Source organism: Calonectris borealis, chromosome 20 (assembly GCF_964195595.1).
Source record: "Calonectris borealis chromosome 20, bCalBor7.hap1.2, whole genome shotgun sequence".
Lineage (NCBI taxonomy): Eukaryota > Metazoa > Chordata > Aves > Procellariiformes > Procellariidae > Calonectris > Calonectris borealis.
In genome coordinates this window covers 9,381,786-9,401,144 of record NC_134331.1, presented here as the reverse complement: position 1 = coordinate 9,401,144, position 19,359 = coordinate 9,381,786, and the positions used below count along the sequence as shown (strand labels likewise).

Here is a 19,359-nt window from a genome sequence, read left to right as displayed (position 1 = left end):
CATGGTGCCGTCCCAGGATGCTGATGGCTCTTTGTAACCCCAACTGGCACTGTAGACCTGAGGAAGATCGGCATCAGCAACCTTCGTGCCCAGGGAGCCACGGGAAGGGAGAGCACAACCCCAGGGAACACGGACAGATACTGCTGAGTTCACGTTCAACAATTTTAGCTACATTATTAGCAAGATTTTTCTCTATTACTTAAATCATGTGGACTGCCAGTGCTAGTAATGTTGTAACTGGTCTAATGATAGCTGTTTCTTTTCTTATTAATTTGTTAAAATGATAATTGGACTCATGATGAACTCCCAGCTCCACAGAGCGGAGGTGTGTTCCTTTCAGCCATCACAAGAGCTGAGTGCAACAAGTAGACAAGGTCACCCCCGCTGTGATCCGCAGCTCAGCTGCACTTCCTCACTGAATAAAGACACAGTTTTGGTGTGTCTATTCCTGATGTCCCAAATAACCCACAGAGAGTTTGACACAGACTATTTCTTTGACTGGACAAAGTCTTCTAAGACTGTCCTAAAAACCTCTGACAGAAGACTCTTTGCAAGAAGTGCTCCATGCAGCAAGCAGAACAACGCATGTCCCCAACCTCAGGAAATTCAAGACCTTTTTCACCTTCACGCAGACCCACCCCATCCTCCTGACCCAGCACCATCACTCTGTTTTCCTCAAAGTGAAGTTTGAGAGGAAAGTGGGACCAAACCCAGGCACGATCTGCTCCCTACGGAAACATCGCGTCTGTCTGCCCAGGCTGGGGGGAGGGAAAAGCCTGCAAACACGCAGTCAGGATGCACAATCCCGACTGCTGAAGGCAGCCAGAAAACAGGATCTAACAGGATCTGCAGAAGTGTTCCTACCCCAAAATCTCTCTGTAGCAGATGGTGTTCACAATGCCTATCATATGCTACCTGCCAGCATTTACAAACAAAACTGTGATGCAAAAACCGCTGTTTGTGCACGCTTATCAAGACTGCGGGGCTCATCAAACACCTCAGAACAAAAGCTGCCCATGTACATAACGTGTTATCCCGCAAAACAAAGGTAACCAGTCTGGCAGCCTGCTCTTGGGAATCCAATCTATCGGTCACCATCTTAACATACCAACAGCACCACCAGAGCTTCTCAAATCAAGCAGCTCCTCTACACACTGAGTGGTGCGGACGACATGCCTGAGGGACGGGATGCCATCCAGAGGGACCTGGACAAGCTCAGAAGTGGGCCCCTGTGAACCTCATGAGGTTCTACAAGGCCAAGTGCAAGGTCCTGCACCTGGGTCGGGGCAACCCCCAGTACCAATACAGGTTGGGGTATGGAGGGATGGAGAGCAGCGCTGCCAAGAAGGACTTGGGGGTACTGGTGGACGAAAAGCTGGACATAAGCCAGCAATGTGCGCTCACAGCCCAGAAGGCCAACCGTATCCTGGGCTGCATCAAAAGAAGCATGGCCAGCAGGTCGAGGGAGCCCCTCTGCTCTGGTGAGACCCCACCTGCAGTGCTGCATCCAGCTCTGGAGCCCTCAGCACAAGACAGACATGGACCTGTTGGAGCGGGTCCAGAGCAGGGCCACAAAAATCATCAGAGGAGTGGAACACCTCTGCTATGAAGAAAGGCTGAGAGAGTTGGGGTTGTTCAGCCTGGAGAAGAGAAGGCTCTGGGGAGACCTTATTGCAGCCTTTCAATAATTAAAGGGGGCTTATAAGAAAGATGGGGACAAACTTTTTAGCAGGGCCTGTTGCAACAGGACAAGGGGGAATGGTTTTAAACTAAAAGAGGGTAGATTCAGACTAGATAAAAGGAAGAAATCTTTAACAATGAGGGTGGTGAAACACTGGCACAGGTTGCCAGAGAGGTGGTAGATGCCCCATCCCTGGAAACATTCAAGGTCAGGTTGGATGGGGCTCTGAGCAACCTGATCTAGTTGAAGATGTCCCTGCCCACAGCACGGGGGTTGGACTAGATGACCTTTAAAGGTCCCTTCTGACCCAAACTATTCTATGATTCTACTTTCCCATTACAGCCTCACTGCAGAGGCTTCTCCAGGTCAGAGGCCATCAGGAATAAATTGAGACAACGTTGTCTGGTTCAGGGTAACACCTCTTGAAGATCCCTTTGGGAAAACATCAGCCCACCTGAGATAACCGGGTACTGAACTACAGGAGGCTCCTTCTGAAGATCAGGAAACACTTTTTCACTGTGAGGGTGACTGAGAACTGGTATGGCTTGCTCAGGGAGATTGTGGAGTCTCCATCCTTAGAGATACTTAAAATCTATCTGGACATGGTCCTGGACAACCAGCTCTAGGTAGCCCTGCTTGATCAGAGGTTTAGACCAGATGACCTCCAGAGGTCCCTTCCAGCCTCAATCCCTCTGTGATTCTGTAACGTGGATCTGTCCCACAAGGACACCACCATTAGACAGGCCCAGAGCTGATGTGGATTGGGTTTTGGGAGGTTTAAATGAATTCTAAAGACCCCTGTGGGCCAGGAGGTGCTGTGAAGGGCAGAGTTAAGGGTACGAGCACATCAGCAGAGACAGGAGGGAGGCCAAGGAGCCTGTTTGCAAGGATGGAATCTTGCCCGCTGCCACGTGCAAGGGGCAGTACCCGGTCCCCTGGTGCCGAGCACCCAGGGCCACCACCTCCGGGGCCGCCCGGGCCTTACCTCCTCCACGAGGGCGGCGAAGTGCCGCAGGGCATCGGCGGGCAGGTCCCCGCAGAGCAGCTCCCCGGGGCCGGCGCCGGGGGGCCGGAGGAAGAAGAGCGCCTTGGGGCGGGCGGAGGCGGGCGGCGGCGGGGGCGGCCCCAGCGCCAGCTCCCCAGCGGGGCTGCGCCAGGCCAGCAGCGCCGGCCCCGCCGCCCCCGCCAAGAAGTCCCGCAGCAGCGGCCCCGCCGCCCCGCCGCCCGCCCAGCGCTCCCAGCGCTCCGCCGGCACCCCGAGCCCCCGCGCCGCGCACCGCCCCAGCCGCCCAGCGCCGGGCTCCGGCTCTGCCGCCGCCGCCGCCTCCTCCTCCATCAGCCCGGCACCGGCGGGTGTTTGCGGGGAGGAGCCGCCGTTGCCCGGGGGACGCGGCCCCGGGCAGGAGGGGGGACTCCGAGGAGCCGCCCTCGGTGTCCTGCCGGGAAACCGAGGGCGGTCCCCAGCGCCGGCCCCAGCTCGGCTGGGAGATGCAGCTTCCCCGGACTGGGATTTCACGCCGGCTTCCCTCCTCGCAGCCCGGTTTTTCTTCACACCGGAAGAGCTCAGGATCCCCAGAAGCAATTTTCCCCCCGGCTCACTCAGCGGGGAAGCTCATGAGCACAGGTCTGCGTCATTTTTCTACACCAGGCACAGGCAGGTCCTTTTCACCACCGCCGTACTCACATAAGCCACCTGGAGCTGTAGTTTGTGTGCTATGGCCCCCTAACACTGCTGTATTTGCATTTTATTAATACCTTTATGTGAGTAGTAGTTTATTATTTTCTAAATGAAAGAACCGTCTTTACTTCTATGAAAAGAAGCACAGGGATCCCATGCAGTCCAGGGGCTGCTTGTCTTACCACAGCAGTAACCATGCCCTCCCCTGGGCACCCTAACGTGATCCTACTGACACCTGCACAATAACAAGTACTTGCTTCGTCTTTCCTCAGCCTCCTGGCTATTCTTAAAAGCCCAGCAGCTGTTTCCTGTATTACCCAGCTGTGTCAATTACCCAGCTTTCTCTTTAGACAAGCATTATATTAAAGCGCAGCTAATCAACAAAAGATGCTTTGCTGCCAGTTTAAGACTTCATTTTAAGGTGATGGAAAATGAAAAAACAAATCTTTAATATGTGCTGGTATCATTTGCTGAGCAGGGCTTGGGGGCCTAGTGCCTTCAAGCTGCCTCTAAAAACGAGCTCCTTAATTGAAACAGGCAAAGCTCCCCCTCCTGCTTACAAACATAGGCAGTTACAGCACTGGTAATGGAAGAAGCACAGCTGACCCACAGAAAGCCTCAAAAACACTTCTCTTAACCGCAGACCTTTTCCACATCAGCCTGCTTTGCCAGCTTTCCTGTCCCCTGCATCTAGGACTGGGATCTGCTCAAGGAAACTCTCAATTGTCTGTTCTGGAGCCATTCAAAAGCCACTCCGAGTTGTTACCAGCTTGAACTGACAAGTGAAGCTCCTGTCTGTAGGGTAACAGAGCCAGATACGATTTTGCTGGCACAAAACAGCCAGAACAGGCATGAGGCTCCAGCATCAGGGTGAGATCTTGGTCTTTACACTAATGCTGTAATGCAGAAACAGCCAACCAAGGTCATTCTCTGGAGTAATTCAGGTATTTGTTTTCCCTCACGAAGTCCTCATTAGCAATCTAGACAAAACGCAGCCTCCTGCAAGATGTCGAGTGGTTTATTCAGATTCTAAATAAAGGTTTTGGAAAACTGATCTTATGAAAAAAAAAATCAGCTGAGAAAACCAAAATAAAATGGGAACACAGCAGCATTCACATCCCTAAATTAACCTAAAAATTAATTGGGTCCCATTTTATTGTGAAATTTCCTCCTATGAGCTGGGTTCTGATACCTAGTTACATTCCTCATAACCCAGAGACCTGCCTGCCTTATTCTGGTGAATCCACAGCCCCTCAAGGGCTTCTCAAACCTGATCTCTTGCAAAGGTCACAGCTGCTGTCATTACATAGTTTCTAGCATAAAACCAAAAATTAAAACAGTTCAGAGAGAAGAACTTTTGGCTAAAAGAAAAACGACTCATGGACTGCTGAGACCCAGGAACATCTGTATGGGCAGATACTGTCGCCACAAGGTCTCGTGCTGCTAACAGCATGCTTGGTAGCTTCAGCCCGCGGAGATCCACTGATGACCAAGCAAACCCAGACGCTGAGGCCAGCCCCTTTTTCCATGGTGCCTGCGGGCAGCCCTCAGCACTGCGCGCTCCCAAGGCCTGCGGAGAGCAAGGCACCTCTCACAGGGCAAAGCATTCTCAACCTTGTTTCTTTCAGTTTACTGTTTTAAGCTTCTTGTTTGGCAGTTCCTGATGGTTCTTGGCTTGTTTCCGTTTCTGGCATGGCACTTCCTTGTTCTCACCACCAGCCAGTTTGTCCAAGACTATAGCAGTCTCCTTCAGAAGGCGCATCTCACGTTTTTCCTTCCGCTCCTCCATTTCTACTATGTCATCCGCAAACAAAGCCTTCAGAGGTGGGATCAGCTTTGGGATGGTCGGAAAGTCACCAAAACATACCTGAAATACATCAGACACAGGAACACGTGCATGAGAATTGCTTTTTGTCTTCCTTCCTCCCCCCGTCTTTTGCCTGTTCAGATGGCAGGGCACTGCCTCTTCCCCTGTGCAGCACTGGCACAGAGGAGCCCTACCTCGCTGACGATTTTCAGCTGCATTTACGCTAGCAGGCAGGTCATCATTTTCAACCCTATAGCAATCAGTCCACAGATCCCATATGCCAAGTTATTTACATTTTCTTTACATTTACAAGAAATGATGTGGACACTGCACAGGTTTTGATTGATTAGTGAGCTATTCTCACTGCTATGACTGCGTTCAATCCAATGGCAGCAGCTTTTGGCTCCTGGATGTCTTTTGCAGCACACCAATTGAGAAGCGAGTGGGAATGGAAGCAAAATTACGTTTTCAGCTGGGAGTAGGGTGCCCACAATAGAGGTGACACGAGGCAAGTACCCAGCGTGCTAAGGGTGGACTTCTGTTCTCAAGAGCCATCACCACCTGTCTCACTCCGTGCCACCCATTCTCCCCCATGTTGGTGATGTCTGCTGCCAACAGTAAAAGGAGCTGTTTCAGAGGAGATTACTCTTCAGAAGGAGATGGTGTATCAATACAACATTACAAGTGGAGAATTTAATTCATGAGCAGCTATCCCGAAGTAACACTGAAACCCTTCCCACAGTCTGACTCAAAGCTCCCAACTTACCCTCATATGATCGAATGCAATTCCAACCTTCTCGCTGAAGTCTTCACTGAACAGCGGGATCTTGGCATATCTCTGACTGAAGTGATTGAGCATGATGAACTCTGCATTCATCTTCATCCCCGTCTGAATCGCCTGGGAGGTCGTGCTGCAAACGGAACAGGAACACGGCACCATGTACCCTGGTCACGCACAGGCTGGCTAGCACTGCCGCTCCATCCAGGCAGGGCAGGCCGCTTTGCGTCTAAGGTCACATCACACCAACAGCCAACACTAGATGCTATCTAACACTTGCTGGGCACAAGGTGTCCCTGCTCTTCGCAGGCACGCCCAGGCACCTCTTCCTCTGGCAACCTGCACTGGTGGCAAGTCTCTGACTTCCAAACAACTCTGAGTGCAGGAAAGTAGCTGTAATTACTTGGAGCTCTGCAGTTCAGAGCTCCAAAAGCTGGGGACAGGGACTTATTCAAATACTTGTCCCAGGGGTGCCAGCAAGTCCAGCTCTCTTGCACTGTAACTCACATTAAGTCTGAGAAGCTGCTCTCAGGTGTCCCCACTTTTGCTGGGGGTAGCGCTCAGTATCGCTGGCTGCAGCGCTCAGTTTGAATTGCGCGGTTAGCTGGGGCAGGGTATGATGACTTTTCTACCTCCTGAGCTTAGTCCTGAAATGTAATCAAGCAGAGGACCTTTCCTTCGGGCTAGTCTATTTGTAGAGTTACTACTGTCCACTTAAAAAGCTTTCCCCATCTCTCTTTGGGGACATTCAGAGGAGCTATGAGAGTTACAGAGCTGGTGCAATGAGCAACACACCGTTTTTAGTGCTGAAGAGCTCTACGCACACCAGAACCATCTACTGCTCCACCACCAGCTCCAAGGACAAAGCCCAGCTCCGCATCTTCACCTTCCCAACAGTGACAGACAGCAGAACACACCCCACCTGTGTGTCTTCTCTATTGCTTCTTTTTCCATGCCATCTTCCAGTGTTGCTTCATGAATCAGCAGGGTAGCATTTTTCCCTGTGTAAATAATCATATATCCAACCTTCAGTTGAATACAGACTAGTTCAATTGCCTACATGAACTCTCATCTGCCCCACTTAGCCCCTCACTGTGTTGCAGGAATAGCACCAAGGGTTTGGGGGTGCCCGCTTCGGATACTAACTTTCTCCAAGAGATTCTTCAAGCAGAGGGTTTTTGTCACCTACCCATTTGTACTAAGGCCATGCAGGGCATTGTGTCACCAGAATAGACTACTTTCCAGCCAGATTTGTGGATCATTGAACATGCAAAAGCATTTTTACAGTGCTGGACTTCACAAGTCTGAAACTGAACAAGGATATAAGTGTTAGACCTCAGGTCCCCTCTTGCCCCTCATAGCAACTGACCCTGCCAGCTGGTGAGCTTACCTCAGCCAAGTCGTAGTTCTCTAACAGAGAACTGACAAACCATTTGGCTTTAGGTTTGATGTTCTCACAGCCTTTCACAAGAGACTGGGAAGTAATCATTCTGTGAGGGAGGGGAGAAGAGAGAACTAAGGACAGGTACAAAATAAAACCTGATCTTATCTTTAAGCAGCCTATTTCTCCTTCTCAGTTCAGCACCTTACAAGCAAAACATTTTTGTGCACCCATCTGTTTTATCCCTTGCTTTCACTATCCAGTGCCCCAGTAACTCATCCAACCACTTCTCCCCCACTGTCAAATACTCTCTCTTCCAGGAATCTTTTTTCACTTGCCCACCTCCCCCTTCCTAAGGAAAAGGAAAGCCTACCTGTAAGGCTCTATTAAGTAGCACAACTGAGCAACAAACCCTATCCTCCCCTTTGCAAACTGCACATCTTAATTCTACACACAGTGGAAGGAGTCAGAGCCATCTTCAATGAAGGGGTGTAGGGAACAGATGACAGTAGTTTGCCTTGAATAAGGACCCACCAAAGACATTTCTCCACATACCACACAGAACACTCACTTGATGTCTCCGAGAATCTCTTCACAGTGGTTGTGGTACTCGTGTAGCCAAGGCATGATCTGTTCAGGTGCTACCAGAAACAGAGGGCTGAAAGCCTGACCAAGGGCTGCCTGGAAAAGCAAAGGCAGGGGGAAAAAAATCAGTACTAGGTATACACCAAATCAGAGAGAAGAAATACCTAGGGAAATAATGGTGCTTTTCCACTACTCAGAAGTTCCCCTCCCCTCACTCTGAGGCAAGTTCAGGAGCAGTGAAACAACAGTACTACTTACAAAAGCTCTCCGCCTCTCCATCAGGATGTTCAACAACCCCTGCAAAGGGAATAAACAAGACAGCAAGCTGTAGTCAGAAATAGCTGGGGCCTAAGTGGCAACAGTGCTATTTTTGGAATAGCTGCAGTTTTTGGAAAACCTATAGTCACAAATATATGATTACTGCTTTTCCAATAACTGAAACTCGCTGAGTTGCTGTAATATTGGCACTGCTTATGCCCCCAAGCTGGTGGCCAGCAGCCTACAACACAAGTCCCTCAGCCCTTCCCAGTGCTGCTGTGTCTGCTCCCAAAAGAAAGGTAGAGAGCAGAAAGTCTCTACCCAATATCGCAGTCCCAGTGTGGTTTCCAGACACAAGACAGCAGACCAGCAAACAGCCTGCCCTGATCAGGCCCAAGCTAGAATAGACCAACTGGTCCTTCTGTGACTATTTATTGCAAAGCACTGAAAAAAGCTGGGTTGGACACTGCTAAAAAATTACAACTCTGGAGGATCCCAGCAAGTTAGGGACCCCTAACAGGAAGGGAGAGGGGATTAGAAACACAGACAGATTCAGTAGTGCCTGGGGAATGCAGAGGGAAGTGCAGCCCTAACAGCAGGGCAGCCTACATTCACCAGCTGCAGCTACATCTGAATCCCAAACAGCAGAGCACGTCTGCACAAAACCCCTTCTCCTTCCAAGACACTCAACCTACCGAATGATGATCAGTATGCATGTGAGACACAAACACAGCTACTATGTTACACAGCACTTGGTCAACTTGCTCTCCATAGTGGCGACAGAGCTGTCCAAACGTTCCTTCTCCACAGTCCAAGAGCAGGGATCGGGTAGAGCTGGCAAGACAAGCGACAAAGACATTTAGCAGCCACTGTATGAGCTCTGATCAGGGCCCATTCAGGAAGGGGGATCTTTTGAGTTGGAGCAGAGAGCTCTCAGTGCTCTACACCTCTAACTGCTACTCCAGTCCTACCAGCCAAGGCTTTAGAAAGACTGTTCTGTCTGCATAGCTCATTCTGGTCTTGCGTTGATGCTGAACACACCCTTGGGGCAGATGGTAAAATGAATGAAGACATTAAATGTTTGGCTTTACAGGTGGCTCTCCCCACCTACAGAGAGACAGGTGCCTGAAACTGAAGTCCTATAGACTCCACAATAGGGGCACTCTCCCTGTGTCACCAACACACCGGTCAAAACAGCCCTTAGGCAAGACCTTCTTGAGACACTGACCCTCTCCAAGCAGAATGCACGACATTGGGATTTACCTGGTATTTACCAGCGTGGAACTGACATTTCGGATTTTCATTGGAATTGCAGATCCTGTTCCCAAGAACACAATTTCAGGATAAGCACTCACGTTTCCTGGAGAAAACAGACAGCAAGCATTTATAAGAAAGTGTTATCCACATATTGCCCAGTCAGACACCATTTAGTTCAACAGCCTACTAACTCCAGAGTTTACATGTCCAGCACGTTCATTTTTGCCTCGCTCAGCCTCTGGCTTTCCTACAGCAGCAAGGTTTACAAGGGAAGGTAGAACAAGCACCACCAAGAAAACACATCACAATGCATAACTGCATATCCAAAGGCGGGCAAACAAGGACTCTGCTCATTGCCCATGACAGAGCTGGCAGTTCAAGAGGGACCTGATTCCTGTTCCACAGTACCCTGACTCTCCCTGGAATCGGGATCCAGACAGTGAGCAAGTGGTGCTGTGTCGCACCATGAAAGCCTCACTGCCAACAGGACAACTGAAATTCAGAGGACAGTGCCCCACAGGGAGCTGGTTCTAGAGCAAGACTTTTCCCAGACGTAGGGACTCGCACTGTGGCTGCTATGACAGCATTTAACATGAGCAGAACTCTGGTCAACTCAGAGAAATTACACACAGGTGCTTTGTCTCTAATTGCCCCAAACAGCACTCAAACCCCAAACCTAGCAGCTTTAGAAAACCAGAAGCACAAGACTGTGTAAATCCAACTGAAAGGAGCTAACTCAGTTTGTGCTAAGCCTGTCCTCTGCACAGCTCCAGGAACTCCAGCTGAGCACCTCTCAGGCAGCAGGAAAACTGCAAGTTCACAGCTTTGTCTGGGCTCTAAAGCAGTGGGTCACCAAGACCTCCTACTTCCCATTACACTGATCCAAGACAAGTTGCTGATCCTTACTTGGTAGAGCAGACAGGCTCTCTTTGCACTCCTTCACACGAGTCTGGAAGTCAGGGAGATCCAAGGCTTCACTTACAAATGCATCGTGATCGCAGACAGTCACAGCATCTCTGAAAGAACAGGCCATGTATCAGGGTGCGGCAGGGTAGGAATTGAAAAGACAGCACTTTTCAGAGCAAAGTGCCAAATTACTGTGCCAAAACAGCGTTACAACAAAGGGTTAAATGCTCCTTCCAAGTTCCATTTTGAGGGGTGGGGGAAGTTACATCCACGAGTGTGGCGTGTGCCAAAAGGGCCTGGTTGGGCTGAGCTACCCCACAGAAATAATCATTCCACCAAACTGGAGAAGCTCCTGGAAAATGGTCCCCTGCGCTGTCCAGATCCAGAGAGGTGCCAGACACTAGAGGGCACTGCAAGGCAGCACAGAAACTCCTGGAAGAGGAACAACTACCCAAACGGGCTCCAGGCACCACTCAAAAGCATAAGGGTCCGTCTCCTGGCCCTGCATCAGAACATGTGCAATACTAAAGGCCTTCAGATGCCTTAAGCAGAGAAACTTAAACTCTTCTTGGCACCTGGGTCCTCCTATTCTGCCCAACAGAGCCAGAAATTTGAGCCATGGAAGTGGTATCCCGTTGCATCATGTGGTCCTGTGCCCTTAAGATCCTCATTGAGCCGCTTCTCCTACTGGCCCACAAAGCAAGCACCAGTGGAGAAGTCTGCTGCTGTTTAACCATCTGAGCTTTCAGCTCTGATACTATTTGAAGACCCAGAAAGCCTGACAAGGCTTCAGGGCTTCCTGAAAAGTCTCTCCCTGCCACCATCTGCTCTGCCACAGCCATGGTTGGGTGCACAGCATATGAGGTCAAAGCAGAGGACAGAGGAGCACATGAGACTAGAAGAGCGAGGGACAGAAACAACACTCCAAACAACTGGCCAGGTGGTGTTTTCAGTGGTTCACTCATCCGTGTCCTACATGTTGTCTGAGACTTTCAGGGACAGGGATACACCCCTCAAAACACAGTTGATAGCTTGGCAGCGACCCCAGCACAGCCACCAATAAGAATCTCAAAGGATGCCCACAAACCGTCCTCCCTCAGCACAGACTCACACTGAAAAGCTGCTTCAAGCCAACACCCAAAAACTGGTAAGTCAAAGATTCCCACCGACCTCTGCCACTCCTGCTGTGGTCTGAAGTGGTATTTCAAGAGGCACTCTCCTCGCACAATGGGCATGCTACACACAGCCTCTTCTTCCTACAGGGAGAAGAGTGACATTAAACACATTCTTTGCTCAGGGGCATGAGGTACACAGGCAAGCAGGGCCTGGCCTACCTTGCTCTGGTAGGTGGTGAGCAGAGGGAAGATCTCTGGGTGGATGAGGTTCAGCTGAGTTTGGATCTTGTAGCTGCGTGGGTTGTGCACCGTGGAAGAGTTTTCATTGAGTACCAAGTGCTGAGTTCCAGGTCCAAACCTGTAAGAGGAGAATAAAATGCACAACAGCTTCAGTCCCACGTTAGAGTTGGGCATATGTGCACTCCTGAGCCATTAGCTAAAATATCTCCTGAGCCTTTAGCTAAAATCTCACCTGAGCGAGGCAGAGCCCTGCTGCCAGTTAACAGCTATTTCTACTCCAGGAAAAACATTTGCACCGTAAGAACACGCTGCTCCCCAATAGTGACATGAAACCAAGTAATCAGAAGATCACATACCTTTCCAGCCATTGCTGGTAGCGGCTGTCTCGAAGCACTGACTCTGGAGTCATGTGAATAACCAAAGCCACCTGGTTCTCAGGAAGTCCTTCCTGGTACCTGGGGCACATTCAAGCACAGAAAGAATACTTGCGCTTGCGTCCTCTATCACCTTGGCATCCCCTCCCCTCTCCCATCTTGCTGCTACCAGAGATGCCCCCCTAAGAGCACAGATCTTAAGAGCACAGCCCAGGAGCTCTAGGCTCCACATCACGGTAGGCACAAGGCTCCGCGAGGCTCAAGCCCGCCATTTGCTGACACCTCCACTCTCCCCCTCAGAGCAGTTCCTCTCCTCCAAGAGCAACAACATCTGCAGAGCCTTTCAGAAGCCTAACATGCTTCTGCACAAGCCCTACAGAGACGTTACAGACAGCCCAGTCTTCCACCGCACAGGGAAGCGGCAGTGTACATTGCTCCCCAGCAAGACACCAGTGCACATTTTCTTTTCTGGAGGCCCCTGAGGGAAGACAGGCCTGTCACAGTTACAGAACCCCACAGGTCCTGCACAGGCCTGCCTTTCCTAAAAGGCTCAAAATGCACTACCAGTCCTTTCTTGCATCTCTAGCTCCTTAACAGTGCCAAACAGCTCAGACATCAGCCACAAGAACCAACATCTAGAAAAGAACAAGAACTTCTCTTTGGCAAAGCTCAGCACAGATGTCTTCCCCCAAACACTCCAGGTCACCCAGCCCCGCTACCTTCGGAAGGTCTCGTTTTCACAGACGGCATCCACAAAGCCCTCGTGAGGACACTCCAGCACAATGAACACTGGCCCAGGATCAGTAGGGGTGCACAGCTCTTCAGGAAAGAGCTGCAGGCAGATACACAAAGACCACAATCAAGCTATACACGCAGCCCTTCTTGCATCGTTATGTCCGACTCTTTCGGCAGCTGTTCTATCAGCCAGCCCCCAGCAGGCAGCTCCAAGCAGGCTCTCTCAATGCTCAGCAAACCCAGTCAGTGCAGTTCTTGTTCCCTTTCTGTTCTCATTACACAAGTTTGCACTTTGCTGTGTAACAACAAATCCCAACCCTGGAATCAGAGCAAACCACAGTCTCATGTAAGGAAGGGAATTTTAGCAGCTTCTAGGTTCCCACAGCAAATTCAGATGGTAGCAAAAGCGTGCTTAAATAAAAAAGGCTTTGTGAAATTCTTATGACACAAAGATATGTCAATCCTGTCTCCCAGGCTAGGATCTTCTCTTACAGATCATCTGGGACATGGCCAGAACTGGCTCTGCCTCTCACTTCAGACTAGTATTTGAGAGATTAAGACCCTGCACACAGGAACCATTGAACTTCTTTTGGTTCAAGACGTGCAAAGAGAGAGGAGGGAGGGATAGCTACACAGGCTATTGAAACGCCAGATTTTAAACATGCAGGGATCAACTCCACTAGTTCACTCGTACACCTGTATCAGCTTTGGGAAGGGGAGATGAAGAAGCTCTGACAAATAGCAGACATACAGCCATACTCACACATGAATTCATTTCAGAGCGTACTTCCCTAATCACACCCCTACAACAGCCCCAGACATGCCCTTCACGGGAGCCACATTCAGCAACAACTTGGGGCTGAACAGGGACCAGTCACTAACCAGAAGTAGCCACTCAAAGCTCAAAAACCCAAGCCAATCTCTTAGCAGGGATGAGAGGGAATAGGCAGACAACCATCATCCACCGTTGCTTCAAGAATGGGTGTAAAAAAAAAAAAAAAAAAAAACAAAACAAAGCAAAAAAACCCCACAGCACGTCCCAATACATATTAGTAGGCAAAACATTCTGCACAAAAAGATTGTCAGCCTGGGAGCCCAGTGAAGGAGGGAGGATGGCAAAGCCACAGCAGAAAGCACAGATACATCTTACCTCTCTGCCTTCAAAAGTGATGCTCTCCCCATTTTTGAGAGCTGTAATTATGGGAAGAATGGCTGGAGTTCCCCTGAAAACAAGGCCATAGAAATACTTAGCTTGCCAATACCAACGTGCCTGGTGTTGCCCCACCCAGGCTGGGATCTTGTACTCACACTGGCAGGCCCATCTCCTGTGCTTTAGCTGCTAGGAATTTTCCCTTCTTTGGGTGAATCTGAAAAGAGTTAAATAAAACAGAATTATCAGCCAAATAAAGAGGGCCAGGAGACAAGATCCACATACTTCTAGTTTAAGTGTTTCCCCACAAGCCAAGGGAATTATTTTTTTCTTTTTAGTTCCACAGCCACTAGTCTAATTTATCCCTAAAAACCTTTTACTAGATTTTCTGGTTTCCAAGATCATGCTGCTGCTTCTTGCTCCCTTCTTTAGCTAAGTAAGCAGGACAGACTTCCCTACTGTAAGCATTAAGCAAGAATGGAACGTGTACACTCTTAATTGGCTGCTCTATAAAGAGCACTTCTAAAAAAAAGTCTCCAGTTTTTACACATTCTATTCATACTACAGTTACTCTTACCTTTGAAAAGTAGGATCACAAAATAGTTTCAAAGTCCTGCTTGAAAACACTATCTCCAATTAAACCTATTTAGCAAGATGAAATGTCCTAATGACATTAGGAAGCATTTATGTACCGAGAGGGTAGTCAAACACTGGAACAGGCTTTCTAAAGAGGTGGTTGATGCCTCATGCCTATCAATGTTTAAGAGGTATTTGGACAATGCCCTTAACAACACGCTTTAACTTTCAGTCAGCCCTGAAGTGGTCAGGCAGTTGGACTAGATGATTGTTGTAGGTCCCCACTCATTCGCAGCAGTCCCTTCCAACTGAAATACCCTATGCTATTCTATATTCTATTCTACACTGATTTAGAGATCTTTGTGTCCAAGCTTACTTTACAAAGGAAAGCCATCACCAGATCAGGTTGCCTACTTGCCCACTTCTGTTCACCACCTGTAAAAGAAAGCAAAACTACTCAGAATCATCATTGACTATCATTTTTCTTAAAGCCAAAATGTGTTAATGTTTGCTAAAGCGTTAACAGGAACAACATCATCCAGCCAACTTGGAGCCCAGCAGCAAAATGTTACAAGCACCTAAGGCCAGAGAGCCCACAGTTTCAGCTACAAGAAACCAAAATAAAGCTCAAGATTGAAAAATAATGAATCCCAACATCCACTCGTAACTAAATTACAAAGGCTGGAGCACCCACTCCAGTCAGGGGCAAACTTCTACAGGGACTAATCACACCCCAAGTAAGAATCACGTCTAATTTCTAGGCCTTATTAGTTCTGTGTCAACTTCCAAAGTACCAGAACTCATTCTGCTCCATGTAATCCTTAAGTTGAGCTTCTCTACAAACCTCACTTCCAGAGAGCAAGCAGCTCAGAGGACAAATGCATATCCTTAATTTGGCGTTGTTTCATTAAAGTTAAAAAAGTCATTCCATTTTTTTCACCTGTTTTCTTTGGGCTTTCTTTTTCCTTGCCCTCCTCCAAGCTTTGCTGTGCAGCTCTTGGGGATCCAGGTCCTGTGTCCCCTTTAGGGCTATTTCCACCTTGGGTTGATGCTCCAGGACTCTGAGGCAACGTACTTTCAGCAGCTAGTGGTTTTCCTGTCCCAAATCCAATAAAACCAGACAAAGAGCACTCAATCAAAAAGGACAGATAAGAAAAGCATGCGTAGCATTCCCTCTTCCATGACAGTCATGTTTAAACCGCACCAGAATACAGAGCTCTTCCCCCAAGTCTGACTTGCGCTTGCATACTCTAGTCTCTTATTTCAGGAGCCATCCGTCATCCAAGTCCTTCAGATTCTCTCAAAACTGCTAAACTCTGTTAAGTCTGTGCCTGTACTCTCAGTATCCCAGTAAGAAAACTCAGCTGGCTAAGAAAGCCGAATCCAGTGATGTTTCACATGTCATTCTATACACCCACACCTAAAGGAACAAACCAAGGCCCTGACTCAGCAAGTCTTGTTTCTTTGAAAGAGATCCTTCTCCTGAGAAAAACATGCAAATTAATAAACCTCTCCTTACTCAGGCTTGCAAACAGAAGCCGCTCCTTTAGCCACCTTAAGCATGGTTACTGAACAAGTACTTCTCCTGTCTGACTACAGCATCACATGCTCACCTGTAAGAGGTATTTGGTAGACTGTCATCGTCTCGTCCTTATACTCAGGCTCTGTGTGCAATTGCACAGCTGGAAAGAGGTCAGAAACCAGCATTAACAAGTTCATAAGAAGAGATTCATACTCTACAAGAATTTAAATCAAGAAAATATCTTTTTTCTTTCTTAAACGAAACCTGTTGAATGTGTCCTTTTCCTTTTTCTGCCCAACTGCAAAGATCAATGATAATTAAAGTTCTTAAAAGCTGATCATCCACAAAAAGTAGTCCATGATACCACGGTAAGGAAGTTCACCAGCAAACTCTGGAAGCAAATTGCTTTTACAGTGCTTTAAAACCAAATGCTGTCTACTAGTCAGAGAGGCAGCAGCCTACCAGAAACAGAGCTGGAAACACTGTTTTTCTTCCAGGCAGGTCTTGTGATGGATTTGAACAGTGTATCAGATCAAAACAAATGTTTGAAACTTTCTTTGAGTGGATATAAACCAGAGGCATTTATTCTGAACTTGTTACTATTCAATGCAACCTTGGCTACAGCTGAAACAAAAAGAAGTTACAAGTTCGTATTAGCTACACATCACTGACCACATACCTAAATCCATCCTTTTTAGGGGCCCAGGAAAGAGTCGAATCGCTTTCAAGTAGTTTTGCTGAAAAAGAGACAGCGTATCAGGAGGCCACGTCAAAGAAGTGCAATTATAAGCACCACTTTCAGGAGTTACAGTTACTTTCAGTGAAGTCAAAGGCTCAACGCCCAGTCAGGCAAAAACTGGGCAGCACAGAGCCAGCCAGAAAGCACTGGGCAGGTGTCCCACCTCCAGTGGGCATTACTCAGTTAGAAAGAGAAAGGAAAATAAAGAATCACACTCCTCGTCCCTTCCATCAATATAATTAGTCAGCAGATTTGCAAGGAAATAAAACAATGCTGAGGATTGGAAATTTTCAGCCTAGACATGGCATTAGGCTGGCAAGGATAGCGTTAAGCAGGAGATCAGAAATCAAGCTTCTATTAAAAGAAAATGGGGAGGGAGCAGACAGGAGAACAAAGGGTGCCCTTTTTCCAAAACATGATTTACCCGACTATTAGCTGACAAGACAGTTTTAAGGAGCAGAAGTCCTGTGTATAACTGAAAAGACTGGCTTTTTAAAGCCAGCCCTTCTGACAGAACCTTCAGGCTGGCACTAACTCAGACCAGTATTTTACACCTGTATGATGATTCACTCCTTTGATACTAGCTCTCCCAGTTCCAAGGTAAGCTTTAACATTTGAAGGGTTCGCTCTCCCTTCTGCAAGCTTCCCCTACTTACCAGCTTCGGTGGCCCTAGGAAAACACATCTTTGAAGCCCCATAGCCTTTAACGTGAGAATCATACCTAAAAGAAAGCAGAGAAACAGCTTTATCACAGCCCCGCTAACCGCTGGTATGTCACACAAGAAATGGCCTCAAGTTGCACCAAGGGAGGTTTAGATTGAACATTAGGAGAAACTTCTTTACTGAAAGAGTGGTCAGGCCTTGGAACAGGCTGCCCAGGGAAGTGGTGGAGTCACCATCCCTGGAGGTATTTAAAAGACGTGTAGATGAGGCGCTTAGGGACATGGTGTAGTGGGCATGGTGTGTTGGGTTGACTGTTGGACACGATGATCTTAGAGGTCTTTTCCAACCTGTATAATTCTATGATTCTATCCCTCTCAGCACCCAGGAGTGCTGGGCCTCTCCATGAAGGCCAGAACTGAACTCGGATCCAAATTCAGTTTTGCCTCAGCTTTGTGGCAGTTCCAACAAGTCACTTATTTCCGCAGATAAAGAAAATATCTACAAATCTCAATAGTCGTAATTTGGAGCAAGTAACATGAACAGATTGTTAATCTCCTCCTTTCTTGGAGATTTCCAGAATTTTAATGGATCAGATCCTAAGTGATCTGTTCTCATCTCACCCTGCTTTGACGACAGGGGTGGGACAGAAACCTTTGTAGGTCCCTTTGAACTCAAATTAGTCTGACTCACGAACAGCTCCCTGCTGGCAATGCAACACTGGTAATGCCTTCTACTCTACTCTAGAAGATTTTGGGAAGATAAAGCCATGCCATGCAGCGCCTCTTCCACCACGTGTTCACATGCACTGTCTCAGAAACCACACTGCAGCTGGAAGCACCGCAGAGCCCCACGTGCAATCCAGCCGCTCTGCCAGCGCTTTTCCTCTCTCCATTGCTACATAAAAGACCCCACGTACCACCCATCAGGCAGCTTGCAAAGCAACCACCTCTGGCCTAGACAACTGCTGCCTATGGCTGGACCTCGAGAGAGGAACCAGCGCCAGGCTGCCACCGGGGCACCCAGCCAGCCCCCCCCCACTCACCTGGCAGGCCACCGACGTTGGCCCAGGCCACCCGGCTGAGGAAGATGCTGTCCAGGTGGGAGATCTTCAGCCTGAGGGGCGAGATGGGGGTGGGTGGGGGTGAGCAGGGACCGATGCGGCCCCGGGGCGGCCCCCGCGGTTGCCCCCACTTACTTGTGCTCCTGCATGGCCCGCTGTGTGCCCTCGCCGCAGTTGAAGAGATACCTGAGGGGAAGGGGCGTCAGGGCGGGCCCGGACGGGGCGCCCCGGCCCCAGCCCGGGCGGGGCGTCCCCGCGGCCTCACACTCACCGGTTGAACTCGGAGAAGACGTAGACGGCGGCGCCCGCGTCGCGGCTCCCGGCCGCCACCACCTGCACGTAGACGGTGTTGGGCCCTGCCAGGCCCGTGCCCGCACTCCGCCGCCGCTCGCGGGCCCACACGTGCCGCGGCACGTCCTTGGGCCGCCGCGCCGGGCGCGCCGCCGAGGAGCCCTCGGCCATGGCCCTGCCCGCCACCAGCCGCCGCGCAAGGCCGAAAACCGGCGACAGCGCCCGCGCCGGGGCCCACATCCACGCGCGTCCCCCCGCCCGGCGCCGCGCGCCGCCCGCCGCCAATAGGCGCGCAGTGGCTTCAGCGGCTCCCTTCGCCATGTGATGAGGGAGAGCCAATGAGAAGCAAGAGGCCGCTCCAAACGACCCGCCCCTGAGGCGCCACTCCCAGGTGCGGCTCCACGGTCCGCTTTCACGTGACTGGGTTTACCCAATCGGAACTTGCCTGCCTGCAGTTACGTAGAGGGGCGGTGCTTAGCGGCGCCGTGCGGGTAGCTGGCAACCGCCGCGCCTAGCAACGTCCCCCCTTTTCACCGGCCTCGCCCGAGCCCTCCCGCGGTGCG

General features: G+C 49.7%; 1 protein-coding gene across 1 annotated transcript; it reads right to left on the bottom strand.

The window, feature by feature from the left end:
* Nucleotides 1-3,747: 3,747 nt before the first annotated feature.
* On the bottom strand, nucleotides 3,748-19,120 carry ELAC2 (elaC ribonuclease Z 2). The gene is made up of 24 exons (XM_075169768.1): nucleotides 18,777-19,120; nucleotides 18,641-18,691; nucleotides 18,488-18,558; nucleotides 17,439-17,503; nucleotides 16,723-16,780; nucleotides 16,135-16,203; nucleotides 15,462-15,617; nucleotides 14,898-14,956; nucleotides 14,104-14,162; nucleotides 13,946-14,018; nucleotides 12,780-12,892; nucleotides 12,043-12,141; nucleotides 11,666-11,804; nucleotides 11,502-11,587; nucleotides 10,332-10,441; nucleotides 9,432-9,528; nucleotides 8,864-9,002; nucleotides 8,169-8,207; nucleotides 7,897-8,006; nucleotides 7,335-7,434; nucleotides 7,134-7,254; nucleotides 6,867-6,945; nucleotides 5,933-6,077; nucleotides 3,748-5,226 (listed from the first exon to the last, which is right to left on the bottom strand). Exons 1-24 carry the CDS (start codon nucleotides 19,115-19,117, stop codon nucleotides 4,984-4,986), a joined length of 2,622 nt encoding a protein of 873 aa, XP_075025869.1. The 5' UTR covers nucleotides 19,118-19,120; the 3' UTR covers nucleotides 3,748-4,983.
* Between the last annotated feature and the right edge of the window lie 239 nt (nucleotides 19,121-19,359).